Source organism: Palaemon carinicauda, chromosome 4 (genome assembly GCF_036898095.1).
Source record: "Palaemon carinicauda isolate YSFRI2023 chromosome 4, ASM3689809v2, whole genome shotgun sequence".
NCBI classification, from domain to species: domain Eukaryota; kingdom Metazoa; phylum Arthropoda; class Malacostraca; order Decapoda; family Palaemonidae; genus Palaemon; species Palaemon carinicauda.
The window spans coordinates 83,578,659-83,597,526 of NC_090728.1; the positions used below are offsets into that span (position 1 = coordinate 83,578,659).

Consider the following 18,868-nt stretch of genomic DNA (forward strand, 5'->3'; position numbering starts at 1 on the left):
TCATGCTGCATGGCTTGCTGCTCCTTGAGTTCCTCGGTGGTGAGCTCTCCATGATGCTCATCGACGAGTTCGGTGATGTCATCTTCATCTACCTCCAGACCTATGGACTTGCCAAGGGATACAATCTCTTCGACGTCTTCCTGGGCGGCAACCACAGGTTCATTCTCGGGGCCAAAACCTTCAAAATCTCTAGGAGCAACAGCATCAGGCCAGAGCTTCTTCCAAGCTGAATTCAGGGTCCGACGAGTTACTCCCTCCCAAGCCTGATCTATGATCTTTAAGCAGTGCACGATATTAAAGTGGCTCCTCCAAAATTCACGCAAAGTTAAGTTGGTGCTTTGCGTGACATTAAAGCACTGCTTAAATGAGTGCTTGGTATACAGCTTCTTAAAATTAGAGATGACTTGCTGGTCCATGGGCTGGAGGATAGGGGTGGTATTCGGTGGAAGATACAACACTTTGATGAATTTGTATTCGTCGATGATATCCTCTTCGAGTTCGGGGGGGGGTGGGCGGGTGAATTGTCCAAACAAAGCAAGCACTTCAAAGTCAAATTCCTCTCCTGAAGATACTTCTTGACAGCAGGGCCGAAAACTACGTTTACCCATTCCACAAAGATATGCCTAGTAACCCAAGCCTTAGAATTAGAACCCCATAGAACATGTAGTAGGTCTTTATTAATTCTATGTGCTTTAAATGCCCTAGGGTTTTCGGAATGGTAAACTAATAAAGGCTTAATTTTGCAGTCCCCGTTAGCGTTGGCACAAAGCGCAAGAGTCAACCGATCCTTCATTGGCTTATGTCCAGGCCTTTTCTTCTCTTCGGCGGTAATGTACGTTCGACTAGGCATCTTTTTCCAAAACAGACCGGTTTCATCACAGTTGAACACCTGCTGCTCTACGTAGCCTTCCTCCGCCACGATGCTTTCAAACTTTTTAACAAAGTCTTTAGCAGCCTTGGTGTCCGAACTCAAAGCTTCTCCTTGCCGAACAACTGAATGAATCCCGGTCCGTTTCCTAAATTTCTCGAACCAACCTCGAGACGCTTTGAATTCCTCCGTCATAGGATCGGCTGAACTCTCCCCTGCGTCACCCCCAGAGCCCGCTGCCTTCAAGTCACTGTAGATAGCGCTGGCCTTCTCACATATGATCGTTTCAGTGATCGTATCGCCAACAATCTCCTTGTCCTTGATCCATATTAACAAAAGGCGTTTCATCTCTTCAAGGGTAGGGCTACGACGTTTGGAAATAATCGTGATCCCCTTCGAAGGTTTCACTGCTTTAATGGCTGCCTTCTGTTTTATGATCGTCGAGATCGTAGACATATTCCGGCCATATTGTTTAGCCAGATCGCTAACACGTACACCTCGCTCATGCTTTTCTATTATTTCTTGCTTTAGTTCTAATGAAAGCATTGACTTCTTCCTTTTTTCACCACTACTACTACCTCCTGAACCGAAACTAAGCTTTTTAGGACCCATGATTACGAAACACAGAAAACAACACGTGAAAAAGGAAGATAAAAAACACTGTTAATATTTGAGCGAATAGAGAACAACCATACGATGCGCACGAGATGAGAGGACTGATCAAGGTGACGCTCGATTGGCGTCCTTCTGATGTGCTGCTGTCTAGCAGCGTCAACAACAAACCACGGTTGACGCTTTCGAGAAAATTCCACGCGTACGCGTATTGTTTACTTCGTATGTTGGAGCAACACTTCGGGTGTCGAGACAGAAATTTGGTCGAATTTTACTTCGGATGTTGGAAAATTCATATGTTAGGACATTCGTATGTAGAGGTTCCACTGTAGTAGCTTCCTAAGGGATATATGTACTACAGTGATATTCCCAGAGAATTTACCTTTAGGTCTCCAGAATTCTAACTCCTGGCGCGAATATCTTTAAAATTTCTCTCAAGGATATCGCATAATATCATGGGACATATTCTTGACACGCCACATAGCAATCTTCACCCCGAATAGTGTTTACACTTCGAGGGGGAAAGTGGCAAAATTAGAAGGGGAGCTGTATCAAGGTTACCCTACTTCCCATACTACTATTGAGTATCAAGACAGCGCCATATCCAATATGGCGGACATTCCTTGTAGCATTGAGCATGGTGCTACAGATACAGTAGTTTTGGGAGGGATTCTGCGAAGATCTTTTCTTATAGAAAAGGAGGGTGGGTCCATCAGGACGACATGGCTATCTCACCCAAAAATAAATTTTTCGCTCCGCTCAAAATCCGTTTTTTGGGCTCAAGCCATGTCGTCCTGATGGAAGCATACCAGAGCATTACTGTATCTGTGGATTTTCATCAGTGCCTTAACCTTGGGACAATATCTCTATGGTCATCTGGACCATTTGAGACAAATTACATTACCGTTATCTGTCATAATCACTAATCATAAACAATGTTAGTGCTTCCTGTCCCCTACAGGGAAGAGTCATTCTAGACGGTAGAAAAGGGGCCTCAAGGTTAGCATATATTGTATGAACAAACATGAAAGGGGCCTCAAGGTTAGCATATATTGTATGAACAAACATAAGTATTCACTGGGTATACAAACGGTCTCACGGTTTGTATACGTTGTCGGAACAATATCAGTGTCTATTATATCCATTGTTTGTAAGCATACAATGATATGAAGTTTACTTACATGAGTAAGTCCAAGAACTCTGGCATCTTAAATATCCAAATTGTTGGGCGAATTAGGACGCAATTACATTCTAATAGACATTTATTTCTAATAAATGACTAAATGAAATAACAAGTGAAACAAATGTAGCATGATAAAGGAATTATCCATGCGACGTATACAGAAATTATTCTCCTTTTTTAAAAGGAAAGAAATGATGAGTGCCACTCTCAGAATGAAGAAAAGTTTTTAATAAATTTTTCCTTTATAATTTCTGTAAATGTTATATCCTATCGACACTGAGTACTACATACACACAGCACGAGTGTCATCTGTATAATTCCACACCTGAGATTTTGAACAGATTTAGTGTCACCATGGTAACACTCATTTAAAAGGGGATCACTCTGAAAGTGCTGAAACCTTCTCCCTTTAATTGACAGTCCCAATCAATTAACTGTTCATCGCAGAATTAGACGACAACTTTTAATACACTACCTGCCGCCACCACATAATGCTTCAGTTCATGAACCTGCTTAGCATAGTGTTTGTAGAACACTCTAGATGATTTCCATCCAGTATATGAGCGAAGACACTCAAAGTCCATATACTGAAAAAAGTTCAGTGATGAAGCAATTTTTCTCGGATTATGACCTGCGGGAGTACTGTCAGGATCTGCTCTGCGAATAAAGTAGGTGAGCTTTGCCCTCAGCTGTTTTAGGGATAAGTTTGATCAAGAGGTTTCTCCTTTAAAGAGCTGTCCTCCCCTGAAGTCTGGAGTTCTACGAAGATAGACCTTTAGACACTCTACAGGACATAGAGAGACATCTTCCTTCAGAGGATAGCTAGTTCTTAGCGAGAAAGGTTGGATCAAGAAAGAGATTCAGTTCTCCCGCTTCTGTGAACTGAATGTGGCCCTCATCTCTAGATAGGGCCACTATTTCACTAACTCTAGCCCTAAAGGCTATAGCGAACAGAAAAATAACCTTTTGGGTTAGATCCCTGAGGGAACAATCTTCATTGTTCATAGATGAGGCATTATGTAGGACCTTCCAAAGACGATGAGATGGGCTTTGGCAGTGCTGCAGGCCTAAGCCTTGCATATGCCTTCGGAATCTAATTAAAGATTTAATTCGCCAAATCCACTTGAAAGGCATATAGAAGAGGTCTAATCAAGGCTGACTTGCATGTAGTTATCGTGTTGGCCGCCAGACCTTGAAAATGAAGGTGGACAAAGAAGGACAGACAGAAGTTCATTGAAATTTCTTTCGGTCCTTTTGCTTTTACAAAAGCAACCCACTTTTTCCAAGATGACTCATATTGTCTTCTAGATGACTTAGACTTGTATTCTTCTAAGAATTCTATATTGCCTTCTGAAATCCCAAATCTTTTCCTAACCGCTAGGGCAAGAAAATCATGAAATGAAGGGTTTGGGCTCTCTGTGATAAATCGAAGGCATTTTACTTCTGAACCTTCTGAGATAGTACTGGGTTCAGTACTAGGGCCAGCCTCAGCCTCACTTCCTTCACTAAAGGGAACCGGTTGCTCTTGGGCTACTTGGGAGCCAACAGAGCCAATCCTCCCTGGAAGGATCTCAGCATGTTGAGGACCTTTAGCAGGAGATTGGATGGGATGAACAGGAATTCCTGAGTCCATCCCTTCCATACTAGAGACATGGTGTCTGTTATCTCCACTAGAGGATCCTCGTATAGGGCTACATATCGAGGTAGATTCTTGATGAAGCTCGTCACAAAGAGGTCGATCTGCAGCTCAGGGACTTGTTCCCATCTGGGAGAGAATAGGTCTGCGTCTGTGGACCATTCTAACTCTATCGGCTTGAGCCCGAGTAGAGCATCCGCTGTCACATTGCGGACCGATTGTACATGAACTGCTGATAGGTGCCATCCTTTTATGCAAAGGATGGCTAACATCACCTAAACTATATGAGACGCTCTCTCGCCTTGTCGGTTCCAATGTCTCATTATCGCTTCGATGTCCCAGATCAGCCTGAGGAGGTCTGATCTGTATGGAGAGAGTTTCCCCACCCACCCACAACAGGTCTAACATGGCCTTGGATAGAAATGACTGAATCCCTTGGATTTTCCTCTGATGGGAGTGAACACCCCATTATTCCGACTAGGCATCCATGCGGATGATCTTCAATAGTCGGGGTAGTTGCAAGGGCACAGTCTTCAATAGGCTTTTGGCCTTTGACCACTGTTACGGGAGCGATTAAGGAAAGACTGATATCGTTCCTTTTAGATCTCTTCGAGAGTTTGATGTGTATCTTCTCCAGACTCTTAACGCATCTTTCAGCTGTGCTCTTAGCACTGGGGTTGTTACTATTGCAAACTGGAGAGAGTTCAGAACTCCTCCCTGTTAGCGTCTTGGAATCTTGACTGATTACCATAGTCTCTTGACTGACCCTGCGATCTCCTTTTACATCCCCAAGGGAAAGGTGAGCTGGTGTGACCACAGGTTTCAATGTTTTTTAACCAATGAAGCCTTTGAGCTGGAGAGAATCGAGACTTCTTGAAGCTGATCTTGCATCCCCGATGTTCCGGGAACCGGATCACTTCCTTGGATGCTCATAGACCAGCCACTTCGGGTGCTGCCCACACCAGCCTTTCGTCAAAGTACTTTGTTGCCTGAACCATTTCTAGGCTTGGTTTTTGCGTGACTGTGTCTGCCAATCCCGTGAAGATACTTAGGACTGTGTTTAGTCCGACAAGTATCTTTCCTAAGACATACGTTATCCTCTGTAACTTGAATCCTAGGTAGGAGGAGAGGGGGCGACTGACTGGAAGCTGCCAATAGACCACTTTCAGGTCTGACAAGACTGTGAACACCCCTTTTTGAAATAGGGTCCTTATGTTCAGAAGGATTAACATTCTGAACTTGCTGTTTTATTTGAACTTGTTGAGTGGTGACAAGTCCAGAATGACTGAGTTTTCTTGAGTCCTTCTTGTGAACACCAAACAGCCTTCCCTGGAATTCGATGGACTATACTTTCCTTACCACCTGTATGCTCTAGAGCTCTAAGGTATACTATTCCAGGACGGTGTTGGAGTGTAGGATGAGTTGAGGAAATGATGGTGGAGGCATGTCTATTTTCCATCCTAGTCCCATCTTGATTAGGCCTTGGACCCAAGGATCGAAGGTCCAGCGATCCTGAAGGAACCTCCCTCCTACCAGAAGCGTCTCTTTGCTTCGCCTGATCAGAAGGTTTACATCTTCGACCGCTTGCCTGTGGCACCGCGGTCATCGAAACTGTGGGATGTTGTTGAACAGCCCGAGAAAAATTTCTAGACTTTTCCGTCTTCTTTTTAGGTTGGGGACCCACATCCGTGGAAGACTTTCTCTTTGAAAAGATGCCCCACTTCTGGAGAAGTCCTATGTTCTCCGTGGTGGCTTTCTTAATCACCTAACTACCTCGTTTCGAAAGAGGTCTCTACCCCAGATATTGGAAGATATTAGCTTCCTGGTTTTGTGTTTCACTGTTGCGGCAGCGAACACAAACTTCCTACAGGCTCTCCTAGCCTTCATAAAGACATAAAAGTCTTTTACTAAGGTGGCCATATGCATTTTGGCCAAGACCATGAGCATGTCTAGGGTACTTTGATGGGCTGAACACAACTCTATGCAGTTCTGTAGGGATAGGGAGGCTGCAATTCTCTCCTTTGTCTCTTGTTCCTTGCCCAAAAGAAACTCAGAGAGTTTAGAGAGATTCTCGCTAAACTGTCGTCTAGCGACATCAGCGTCTAGTTTTCTTACTGAAAAAGTTAAGTGGACTTCCTTCCAATCCTTCTCCTGCATGGGAAAGGCTGGTGAGAGAGGCTTGCACTCCTTGAGTGCAGGACATGGTTTACCTGCCTCCACTGCCTTGGCAACAGATTTAAATGCATTCCACGTAAAGGGGAATGATATTGAAGCAGGAGTAAGAAAGGAAGGGTGTCTGTTACTTAGTGTGAACACTTTCGACACCGAGTAACCCGCCTTTCTCAAGCTACTTGACAAGATAGCCTGTGCCTTATCATGGTCGAGAACCATGACCTCCTTGGCCAAAACTGGATTTCGTCTAAAGGAACAGCACCCATATTCTCCGAGATGTAGAGTTTGCCGTCTAAAATTGGTATAAGCTCCACATACCTCCAGGGATTGGTTTTGGAGCATGTCAGTAGGTCTTGGTCTCTGGGTCGTTTGTATGACCCTTGGGGAGCGACAAGTGGAGCTTCACAGAGCTCTATCTTGAATTTTGCTTCCTCCTTTTCGCCTTGTTTGCGAAAGTTTTCTATTAGACCTTTCATATGGGCCAGTAATTGGTCCATTTTGTCTAATAGAGGGGTAGAAGGTGAAGATGTCGATGTCGATGTTAACGGCTCTAGAGCCGGCACAGACGGAAGCAATTCCGACACGACATTGTCCACCTCTTCCCGTGGGGGCTTCCTGCCCTCCGTCCCAAAGGCTATCTGGACGCAGGGAGGTGCGAATCGTGCCTGTGGTACCACTATTTCCCTACTTGCTTTCGGGAATAGTAAGCTACGCATCCTATCATTAGGTAATTATGGTCCCGGAGAGATTTTCTGGAATCCTCTTACCCAGTTGCGTAGTTTCTTACGAGCTGCATCCCTAGACTCCATCGACTTGGGATTATCGAAACCCTCGGACATTAAGGTCCGACATACATTACAGACTTGAGGGTTCCAATAATGCAGGGATTCGGAAATAATATTGCAGAGGGCATGAAACTTGCATGTATTATGACCGTAAACGTACTTACTCTTGATACTGCAAAAGACTGCAACACATGTCATATGGGGTTCTTCCTGTAAAGAAAGGAAAGCAGAATGAGTATACAATTGATTATCTCACTGATAAGCAAGATGTAAAGTCATCTTTTAACTAAAATAGCTTAGGATAGTAAGCTAGAAGGGATAGTGGGAGACACATACAGTACTTGTGTATCCGATGCAAGCAAATGCTGTTACCTCCCCTCAGTATTAACTATAAGGAGATTCCTTTATCACGGCAACTCTAACGAAAGGGTTCTAGCCCCAAGGGGTAGAAAAGTGTACAATGCCACGGCCCCTTTTTATTATTTAACACTGTGGGGTAAGGATGACTGATTTCGAATCAGAGTATTGAAGGAATTCTATTCTTTTAATATAGGGACGGTCTCAGCAGAAGCCCGCACAAGGGTAACCAAAATATGTTAGAAATTAACTACTGTATAATCATACTAAAGTTTTCTGTTTGCAGTATATACTATATTGCAAAATACCGACTACTGTATAATTATATATAATGTAGTTCAGTAAGTGTGCTGCCATCATGGCTAGCATCTGACGGCACGGTCCAGCCGGCATGACGCCGACTGAACTAGGAAATATAAAAGACATATTTGTGTATCCTACCCAGCCCTTCCAATATTAAAATCACAGAGTTTCCTGATCAGGGAAACTCAAGGATAAGGGTTCTAAACTTTTAAGGATAGAAGTGTAATACCACCAGCCCTTTAATTTATTTAATATTGTAGGATAAAATGTAAACTGATTTCTAATCAGAATATTGAAGATATGCTATTCTTTCAATATAGGATTGGTCTCAGCAAACACCTGGGCAAGGATACCCAAGATATATTGGAAAATAACTACTAGTATAATACATACAATAGTTTTCTATCTGCAGTATATCCTATACTGCAAATATACTGACTACCTGTATAAACATACACTGTAATTCAACCGGCATATAGTCAGCATAGCTAGTCCCTGCCGGCGCAGCCAGCATGCTAGCTAAAAGAGAGAAAGACAGCATGGAGTGAAGGCTACCTTATTACTGTGTATGTATACACTAATTAAGGATGTAAATATCTAATTTACTGCCTTTCTCCAGAAAGAAGGTTCAAATGGAAGGGGAGAATGTAACATTCAGGCTTCCATCCAGCCACCAGTACCATCACCGGCAAGGTCCAGCCGGCACATGGCCGGCAGGCTAGCACCCGGCAGCACTGGTACAGTCGGCATACTGCCGGCTGAGTCTGCACCTATCTGTGCCGGTCTGCCGGCCAGGCTAAAACTCCGGCAATAGCACTTGTGGCCGGCAGTCCAAGGGAGGACTGAAGAACCTTGGTAACAGAAGAGACTTCCCACCAACAGCCATCATGGCTCCCAGCAGCCGCCAGCCGCCGGCAGATGACATCAGTTGTTGAGTAAGAGTCTGGCCGGCCCCACAATCCACCGGCAAACGGTGAGATTGCAGGACGATGGCTCAAAGAGATACGATGGCTAGGCCATCACAAAAGAACAGAGGGAGAGGGAAAAAGGTCCTGTATGAGGTGTGGAGGGAGCTAGCAAGGTTGCCAGTCCTACACCCCCCTTAAGAAACTCGGCGCCATCCTAGGCAGCAGGAGAATTTCTATTCTCCAACCTAGGATCTGCCAATATAGTTAAGGGGACGGCAGCAATGCCGCCTTCTCTCAACAAAGGAGAAACAGAGTTCCAGTGCCGGCGCCATCCTAGGCATCAGAAGAATGTCTATTCTTCAGCCTAGGGTCTGCGAGCACAGGACTAGTCTACTAGAACGCAGAGAGAAGGTGGCGGCATCATACAACATTCAGGCTTCCATCCAGCCACCAGTACCATCACCGGCAAGGTCCAGCCGGCACATGGCCGGCAGGCTAGCACCCGGCAGCACTGGTACAGTCGGCATACTGCCGGCTGAGTCAGCACCTATCTGTGCCGGTCTGCCGGCCAGGCTAAAACTCCGGCAATAGCACTTGTGGCCGGCAGTCCAAGGGAGGACTGAAGAACCTTGGTAACAGAAGAGACTTCCCACCAACAGCCATCATGGCTCCCAGCAGCCGCCAGCCGCTGGCAGATGACATCAGTTGTTGAGTAAGAGTCTGGCCGGCCCCACAATCCACCGGCAAACGGTGAGATTGCAGGACGATGACTCAAAGAGATACGATGGCTAGGCCATCACAAAAGAACAGAGGGAGAGGGAAAAAGGTCCTGTATGAGGTGTGGAGGGAGCTAGCAAGGTTGCCAGTCCTACACCCCCCTTAAGAAACTCGGCGCCATCCTAGGCAGCAGGAGAATTTCTATTCTCCAACCTAGGATCTGCCAATATAGTTAAGGGGACGGCAGCAATGCCGCCTTCTCTCAACAAAGGAGAAACAGAGTTCCAGTGCCGGCGCCATCCTAGGCATCAGAAGAATGTCTATTCTTCAGCCTAGGGTCTGCGAGCACAGGACTAGTCTACTAGAACGCAGGGAGAAGGTGGCGGCATCATACAACCATTTCAAGTGCGGCCTAGGGAGGGCTAGCCTCCTATGTCGGCAGCCTAGCTGGCAGGGGAATGACTATTCACCCTGCCGGCCAGCTGTCGGCACAAGACTAAAGACTCTGAGGTTCTGACCGAATCCCAAAACCTGCTATCTGCAGTTAAGGGAAGGGACAGAAAACCCTAGGCTAGTCATGCCTGAATGAAAACTCGAGGCACGACCCACTAGGGTTGTAGCCTAAGGCTACACTCAGAGCGAAGGAGAGATTACCCTTAAATCTCCACTAGAGACGAATATCGTTTTATATAATAATTCTAGGAGATATCTATCTCCATCTGAATTGATAAACCAATACACGAGGGTAACCGGGGAAATGTCGAAAGTATACTATATCGCCTAGGTTAGGTTACCTAGGCAAGACGAGATCTCGGTTACCTAAATCACCGAAACTCTGACTTATATGATCGACATAGAAAAAAGGAATATCATGCAAATCATAAATATCTTTACAAGTATAAAATGCCTAAATAGCTTTCATAATTAATTAATTAATGCTATTTCAACCGGGAATGTCGTTCTACTAACTAAATAACACATGCCTAACGAACGACAGCGCCCATGGCGCCTCCGGTAACAGGCCTAGCTCCTAATCACAATAAATTACTCTGATTTCCCTGAGACACAGGGGCTAAGATACACACATTGTAAAGAATCAATACTCAATACTCAACTTTGCAGAGGCGTAAGAAGCTGGAGATTGCATAATAATCCTTGTAAATCGATCGAAAAAGTTAGATCAACAAGGAACACCACCGTGCGAATTCGCTACAAAATTAGGAATGTCCGCCATATTGGATATGGCGCAGTCTTGATACTCAATAGTAATATGGGAAGTAGGGTAACCTTGATACGGCTCCCTTTCTAATTTTGCCACTTTCCCCCTCGAAGCGTAAACGCTATTCGGGGTGAAGATTGCTGTGGCGTGTCAAGAATACGTCCCCTGATATTATGCGATATCCTTGAGAGAAATTTTATGGATATTAGCGCTAGGAGTTAGAATTCTGGAGACCTAAAGGTAAATTCTCTGGGAATATCACTGTAGTACATATATCCCTTAGGAAGCTACTATTAGGAATCTTCCATCAGGATGACATGGCTTGAGCCCAAAAATACAGTATACTGTTTTTAGGGTTTTTTTCAGAGGGTGGGAATGGATTAATTTTTTTTTAGTTATTTTATACGGGAAAAATTCATCTGAGATACGAGCAAATTGAAATACTATGCGAGCTCGGTCCCGGAACGGATTAAACTCGTATCTCAATAGCGTTGGTTTGTATGTAGTGACAGAACAAAGGATTTTTTTTAAATTTCAGAGGTAAATGTCAATAAATCAAACTTCCAGAGAAGAAGCTATATGAACGTTAGGGAGGGTTACTAGAAATAATGCAAAAATACTTAGAACTACTGTAATTGTAGCACTTACAATTTGAGGAGCAACATCCAGTTTTTCAAATGTACAATCAGAAAAAACCTTTTCTGAAATTCTCTCAATCTGCGACTCTGGTACATGGGGAATTTCAGGATTTCCTTTAAACAGTGATGTTAAAATTTCTCTTCTTTCATCTGCAGTTTCCTTATCATTACCACCACCAACAATTCCCACGGAAGAATTTTTATTAAAACCACTTCCCCTTGCAACTGTTTTATGTTCACCATATGCTGTTTTTATTGTATGTATTTTTTCTGGCTTTTCAAATTTCTTTTTTTTGATTTTGGCAGATCCTTCAGCACAATCATGATCATCATTCCTTTTCCTCTTGTTATAGTCTTCAAAGTAACCCTAGAAAATCATAATAAAATGTAATACTGTTCACAAAATGTACAAAATAATATGAACAAGAAAACAAAGACTACATTTTTCTATACCAATATGTTTCAATGTAAATATATTCCAGATTAATTCTTAACCCAAATCATTCAAATTAAATACATTAAAAAGCCACACAAAAGTTAATGGGTTAAGAAATTGTCTTACATAAACCTTAAAATAATCTTTATAAAACATGAATAGGCGAACACAAAAAGGGAAGAAAGAATACATTTCAAAATAGCAAAAAAAACTACACTGTATTATCAAATTACTGTACAGTACAGTACTTGAAAATTTATTGAACAGATATTTATTTTTTCTATATGCTTTGAAGTCAGCTTGGTTGACAAGATACTAAAATGAAAATATTGGAAGTAATTTGTATTTTTCCTAACTATATGAACCTGAGTTTTTTACATAGGAGATTGATAACAGTGAAGCTGAAATATGAAAAAATCATAGATAATTTGTATTTTTCCTTACGATACAAACCTTAGCTATTTATTTAGGGGTATTACTTTCTGCGAAGCTGAAATGACGACCCATTAAAATTTAGCGAGGGTTAACTACCCATACCTCTAGTTAGCTGGGGGTAGGGGTAGCTTGTTACCGCTCCCCCTCACACACCAGTGATTTAGCTCACTTTGCTTGGAGGTAGGACTTCAAGAGTGATAGGGCTGGCAGGCAAGTTTGTACAAAAAGCTAAGGTTTGTATCTTTAGGAAAAATACAAATTATCTACAAATTTGTCATCTTTTCCATAACTGGAATACAAACCTACGCTATTTAATTAGGGGTGACTCACCCATTAGGAAGGGTGGACGTCCCTGCCAATCGGGCTCTTGGCTTTACCAAGGGCTATTTATGATTCCCTACGTCTCGATAAAACCTTGTAGCAAAGTCCGTGGCCTACGTAAGCTGTGTGCTGAGATATTTAGAAGTGTGATTGTCTATGTTAAGTTATTCAGTCTTTTAGTAAAAAAAAATTATATTTTCAATTTAAAATAAATTTTTGAATATACTTACCCGGTGGATATATATATAGCTAACGTCTCTGACGATCCGACAGATTCAAAACTCGCGGGCGATCACCGTGGTAGGTTGCTGGGTGTACACTAGCGCTACCACTCGGCAGGATACTAAACATATTCCCAAAAGCTCCAGTTCTTCTCAGCCCGTAGGGTCTCTAGAGGGGCGGAAGGGAGGGTATTTAATTATATACATATCCACGGGGTAAGTATATTCAAAAATTTATTTTAAATTGAAAATATAATTTTTAAATATTTAACTTAGCCGGTGGATATATATATAGCTGATTCACACCCTTGGTGGAGGGTAGAGACCAGTATTAAACATTGTAGGAATATAAGCTCAAGAGTTTTGACAATAAAAACAAACTTAAGTATTAGTACCTGATAAGGAAGCTGACTTTGATGATACTCTGCCTCATTAGTCCGCTATCCTTATGAAGCCCAGCGATCCACTCAGGGGGCTGAAAGACCTCTAGGTGCTGTTATATATGGGGTGAACACCCCTATAACAGGACCTCAACAATACCCTTTATCTGGGCGCTCTCAAGAAACAAGTTTGACCACCCGCCAAATCAAAAGATTGCGGAAGACTATCTCAGTCTCCACATACAACCCAAAAATTAAAAGTTTCAAGAGAAGACAAAAGGTTATTGGGATCAAGGGAATGTAGTGGTAGAACCTTCACCCACTACTGCACTCGCTGCTACGAATGGTCCCAATGTGTAGTAGTCCTCATAAAGAGTCTGGACATTCTTTAAATAATGTGAAGCGAACACAGATTTACTCCTTCAAAAGGTTGCGTCCATAACACTTCTAAGGGATCTATTTTGTTTAAAAGCCACTGACGTCGCCACTGCTCTGACTTCATGAGTTTTAACTTTAAGTAACTTCAGGTCATTCTCACTTAAGTGAGTGTGGGCTTCTCTAATCAAAAGTCTAACAAAATATGACAAGGCATTTTTCGAAATTGGTAAGGAGTGCTTTTTTTTTTTTTTACCGAACACCATAAAGCCTCTGAATTACCTCGTAACGTTTTGGTTCTATTCAGATAAAATTTTAGAGCCCTTACAGGGCACAAGATTCTTTCAATTTCATTCCCAACAACATCCGATAGGTTCGGAATCTCAAATGATTTAAGCCATGGATGAGATTGTCGCTCATTTTTAGCCAAGAAACCCAGCTGTAAAGAGCATACTGCTTTATTGGAGCAGAAGCCAATATTTTTGCTGAAGGCATCACTTCACTGACTCTTTGCGGTAGCAAGGCTCACTAAAAAGAGAGTTTTGAGAGTAAGGTCTTTGAGAGATGCTGAGTTTAGAGGGTCAAATCTTTCAGACATAAAAAACTTAAGGACCACGTCCAAATTCCAAGCTGGAGTAGAAATTTGACGTTCCTTGGAAGTCTCGAAAGACTTGAGAAGGTCTTGAAGATCCTTATTGTTAGACAAATCCATGTTTCTATATCTAGACACTGCAGCTAACATGCTTCTGTAGCCTTTAATAGTCGAGGCAGAAAGGATGCGGTTATTTCTGAGATGAAGCAGGAAGTCCGCGATCTGTGCTATAGTGGTATTGGATAAGGAAACAGAGGACGACTTGCACCAGTCTCTAAATACTGTACCACCCATTTAGATTGGTAGATCCTGATGGTAGAGGATCTCCTAGCCCTTGCAATCACTCTAGCTGCCTCCTTCGAAAACCCTTGAGCTCTAGAGAGTCTTTCGATAGTCTGAAGGCAGTTAGAAAAGCGGGACTTTGATGGAATCTTTTTATGAGAGGCTGACGAAGGAGATCCATTCGCAATGGTAAACTTCTTGGAACATCCCCCAGCCATTGATGTACCTCTGTGAACCATTTCCTTGAGGGCCTGAGAGGAGCAATCAACGTCAACCTGGTCCCTTCTGAAGAACCTTGTGAAGGATCTTGAATGGAGGGAAAAATTGCATACACCTCCAGGTGAGACTATTCCAGTAAGAACGCATCGACGTGGACTGCCGCTGGATCTGGAGCTGGAGAGCAGTAAGAAGGAAGCCCCTTCGTTATTGAGGTTGCGAACAGTTCTATGGATGGACGTTCCCATATCCACCATAGTTTCTCGTACACCTCCTGATGAAGAGTCCATTCCGTGGGAATGACTTGGCTTCTCCTGCTTAGGCAGATTGCCAACACGTTCCTTTCTCCCTGAATAAACCTTATAAGTAAGGTGATGTTTCTTTCCTTCGTCCAAACTAGGAGATCATTTGCATTTAAGTAAAGGGACTGTGAGAGGGTCCAGCCTTGCTTAGCGATGCAGTCTAATGCTGTGGTGTTGTTTGCGTTCACCTGTACCAATTTGATTCGAAACAGTCTTTGAAACTTTGCAGGGACAAAAGAACTACAGGTACTAGAATCTCCTTCTGGTTGATATGAAACTTTACGTGGTCTTTGATCCAAAGGCCCGAGCACTCTAGAGAGTCTAGTGTTGCTCCCCACCCCGCGTCCGAAGTGTCTGAGAACAACACATAGTCTGTGTTCTTGTGGGCAAAAGAGAGACCTTCCTGAAGTCGGAGATTGACATGCCACCATTTCAGGCAAGTCATGATCGTTTCTGGAAGTGGAATTGACACTTCTTCTGAGCTCTTCTCCCTATCGCAATGGTGGTTGGGTGAAAATGGAGAGGGCGAAGATTGAGTCTTCCTAGGGAGACAAACTGCTCCAGGGACGAGTGTTCCCAGTGGACTCATCCACATCCTTACAGGGCAACTGTACCTTTTTGATAAAGACGCATCTTTAAGAAAACTTTCTCGAGTGTTCATGGTGATGGAAAAGCCCGAAAAACTAGACTCCGTATCTCCATCCTCAAAATAGGGAATAGTTTGAGATGAGGTCAGTTGAGAACTTCTCTTAGTTACTAGGAGACCTAAGTCCTCCGCTAGGGTCAAGTTCCATCTGAGGTCCTTCAGACAGTGAATGAAGTATGACGCTCTGAGTAGCCAGTCGTCTAAGTAAAAGGAGGCTCTGACACCTGTCGAGTGCAGGAAGCTCGCCACGTTCCGCATGAGCTTCGTTAACACAAGAAGAGCAGTACAGTACTCAGACCGAAGCACAGAACTCGAAATTGGAACACTTCCTTCCCATACATGATCCTTAGATATAGTTGGAAGGTCGGATGGATAGGGATATGGAAGTAAGCATCCTGGAATCGAGTGAGGACACCCAATCGCTTTCCATTACTGCTGCAAGCCCAGATTAGGAAGCTTCCAAAGAGAACTTTGTTTTCGGAATACAGTGAGCCCTCGCTACTTCGCGGTTCGACCATCGCGGATTCACCACTTCGCGGGTTTTTTTCATAACCCATATATATATATATATACATAACGCGGATTTTCCGGAAATTTAGAAAATACCGCGATATCAGAAGACCCCAAATACGATATTTCGTTACCTGTAATTCCATAAATACTGTAATTAGTAATATCTGCTCTTACTGATTGTTCATTGCATTACATATGACATATAATTCAGCACAGAAAGAAATAAAACACGAAAAGAGAATGTGATCATACGATAATTCAGTACTGTATACAGTACGTAGTAAAATTAAATATAACATGAAACGCAAATCAGATGCAGTCATACCATATTAGAATGGTGTAAGGCTGCTGATGGCTACTACTGTACTACAAATGTAATGGATGTGCATCTTTTCCATGAATCTTTTGTATGTATACGTACGTAGTACTGCATCCAATAATATTCTTTGTTGCAAAAATCACATCTCGAATAAGCGTACGAGAGAGAGAGAGAGAGAGAGAGAGAGAGAGAGAGAGAGAGAGAGAGAGAGAGAGAGACATATCCTACAACAAAACAAGCGTAAAATAGCGTACATAAAGCTGTATTATTATTATTATTATTATTATTGTTGTTGTTGTTATTAAAATTATTATTGTTATTATTATTATTATTATTATCATTATTATTATTATTATTATTATCATTATTTATTATTATTACTGTACAGTATACGTAGGGTACCTTGTACTTTGAATTGGTAACCTACGTAGCATATAAGACGGGTTGTGATTGGTTCAAGCGCAGATAGATGACGAATCAAAACTCAAGTTTTGTTATCTAGCCTGTGATTGGTGTTTTGCCCGCATCTCCAACCCGCAGCATCTACGTATTCGCGGTCACTTTGTCTCCCGCCGTATCGCTGTGTAGATGTTGCTAAGTTATTGTGGACTTTAATCTGTGCTGTGTGTGACTGTTTTAAGTTGAACTTTTTGTTGAACTTTCTATTAAACCCTACTGTACAATGCCTCCCAAGCGTTCTGCTTCTACTAAGGCTGGTAGTGAGCCTAAACGCCACAGAAAGATGATGACGATTGCTGAGAAGGTGACGCTTCTCGATATGTTAAAAGACGGTAGAAGTTACGCTGCCGCAGCCCGCCATTTTGGAGTCAACGAATCCACCGTTCGCTATATCAAGAAGGACGAGGCGAACATTAGAAAGACGGCTACCATCACCTTTAGCAGATCAGCGAAGCGAGTCGTTACCACGCGTAATAAAACGATCGTACACATGGAAGGTGCTTTAGCAGCGTGGATTGCCGACTGCCGGAAGAAGAACATAGCCTTGGATACGAACACCATCCGAACCAAGGCTTTGAGCTTGTATGAGAATTTTGCGGCAAAGGAACCTCAAGACGACGATGGCGACCATGCTAAAGAAGATGATGATGTAGATGAACCTCAACCAGGGACATCCACTGATTCCCAGCGTCAGAAACAACGTTTTTCCGCCAGCAAAGGATGGTTCGCGAAGTTTCAGAAACGCTTCGCCCTGAAAAGCGTTTCCCTGCATGGCGAGGCTGCTTCCGCTGACACTGCCGCTGCTGAAACTTACGTGAACCAGACGTTCAAGAATATTATCGCCGAAGGTGGATACAAACCGGAACAAGTCTTTAATATGGATGAGACCGGCTTGTTTTGGAAGAGAATGCCGTCGCGAACTTTCCTGTTCAAAGAAGAATCCAAAGCCTCTGGCTTTAAAGCATTCAAGGATTGCGTTAACCTCGTGATGTGTGGCAATGCTGCTGGATTTTTGCTAAAGCCGGGGCTTATTTACAAGTCGAAAAATCCTCGCGCTTTGAAAAATAAGAATAAGAATCTCCTTCCCGTGTACTGGATGCATAATCCAAAAGCATGGATTACGATGATGTTGACCTCCAACTGGTTCCACCAGTGTTTCATCCCGCAAGTCAGTCAATATCTCTTAGAGAAGGGCTTGCCATTCAAGATCCTTCTCCTTATGGATAACGCTGGTGGACACGCAACTGACCTGTCGCGTGAGGGCGTTCAGGTTGAGTTCCTGCCACCCAACACCACGTCATTAATTCAACCGATGGACCAGGGGGTTATCAGGGCGTTCAAGGCCTTCTACACGAAGAATACCTTGGCGGACCTCGTTGCGTGTGTGTGGATGCTGCCCAAGAAGATGAAGATGAAGATTTTAATTTGAAGGCGTACTGGCGGCAGTACACCATAGCCACGTGCCTGCAGAACATTCAGAAGGCACTGCAAGAAATGAAACCTGCAACCGTGAATGCGAGCTGGAAGAAGTTGTGGCCCCAGATTGTTTACGACGACGAGGGATTTACTCCGTCTGAAATCCAACACTCTGCAATACGCAAATCTGTGCAGTTGGCTGCGATAATTGGAGGTGACGGGTTTGGCGACATGACGACTGAAGACGTCGACGAGTTGTTAGACTGCCATTCCCAGCCGCTAACTGACGCAGACCTAGAAGACCTGACGAAATCGGCCAGTGAAGAAGAGAGCGAAACATAGGAAGAGACCCAAGAAAATGTCGAAGAAACGGGCTTAACATTAGAACGGAATGCCAAGGTCTGCAACCATATAAAGGAGGTGAAAGAAATGTTGCAAGAGTGGGACGAGGATATGGTTCGGTCTATGCAATTCTGCAACAAGATCGATGAAGACATGACTCCCTACAGGATGCTCTTAGAGCGAAAAAAGAAGCAGCGGCAGCAACTTCCGATCAC

The 18,868-nt window shown here is 43.3% G+C and overlaps 1 protein-coding gene across 1 annotated transcript in view; it reads right to left on the reverse strand.

Annotated features, from left to right (window-relative positions):
- Positions 1-11,990, reverse strand: part of LOC137639544 (ATP-dependent DNA helicase DDX31-like) — a 327,968-nt gene extending 315,978 nt beyond the window's left edge. The window contains exons 1-2 of the mRNA XM_068371811.1: positions 11,961-11,990; positions 11,409-11,765 (exon numbers count right to left, since the gene is read on the reverse strand). Of these exons, the coding sequence (XP_068227912.1) occupies positions 11,409-11,765; positions 11,961-11,990 (387 nt within the window). The remainder of the gene's footprint in view (positions 1-11,408; positions 11,766-11,960) is intronic.
- Between the last annotated feature and the right edge of the window lie 6,878 nt (positions 11,991-18,868).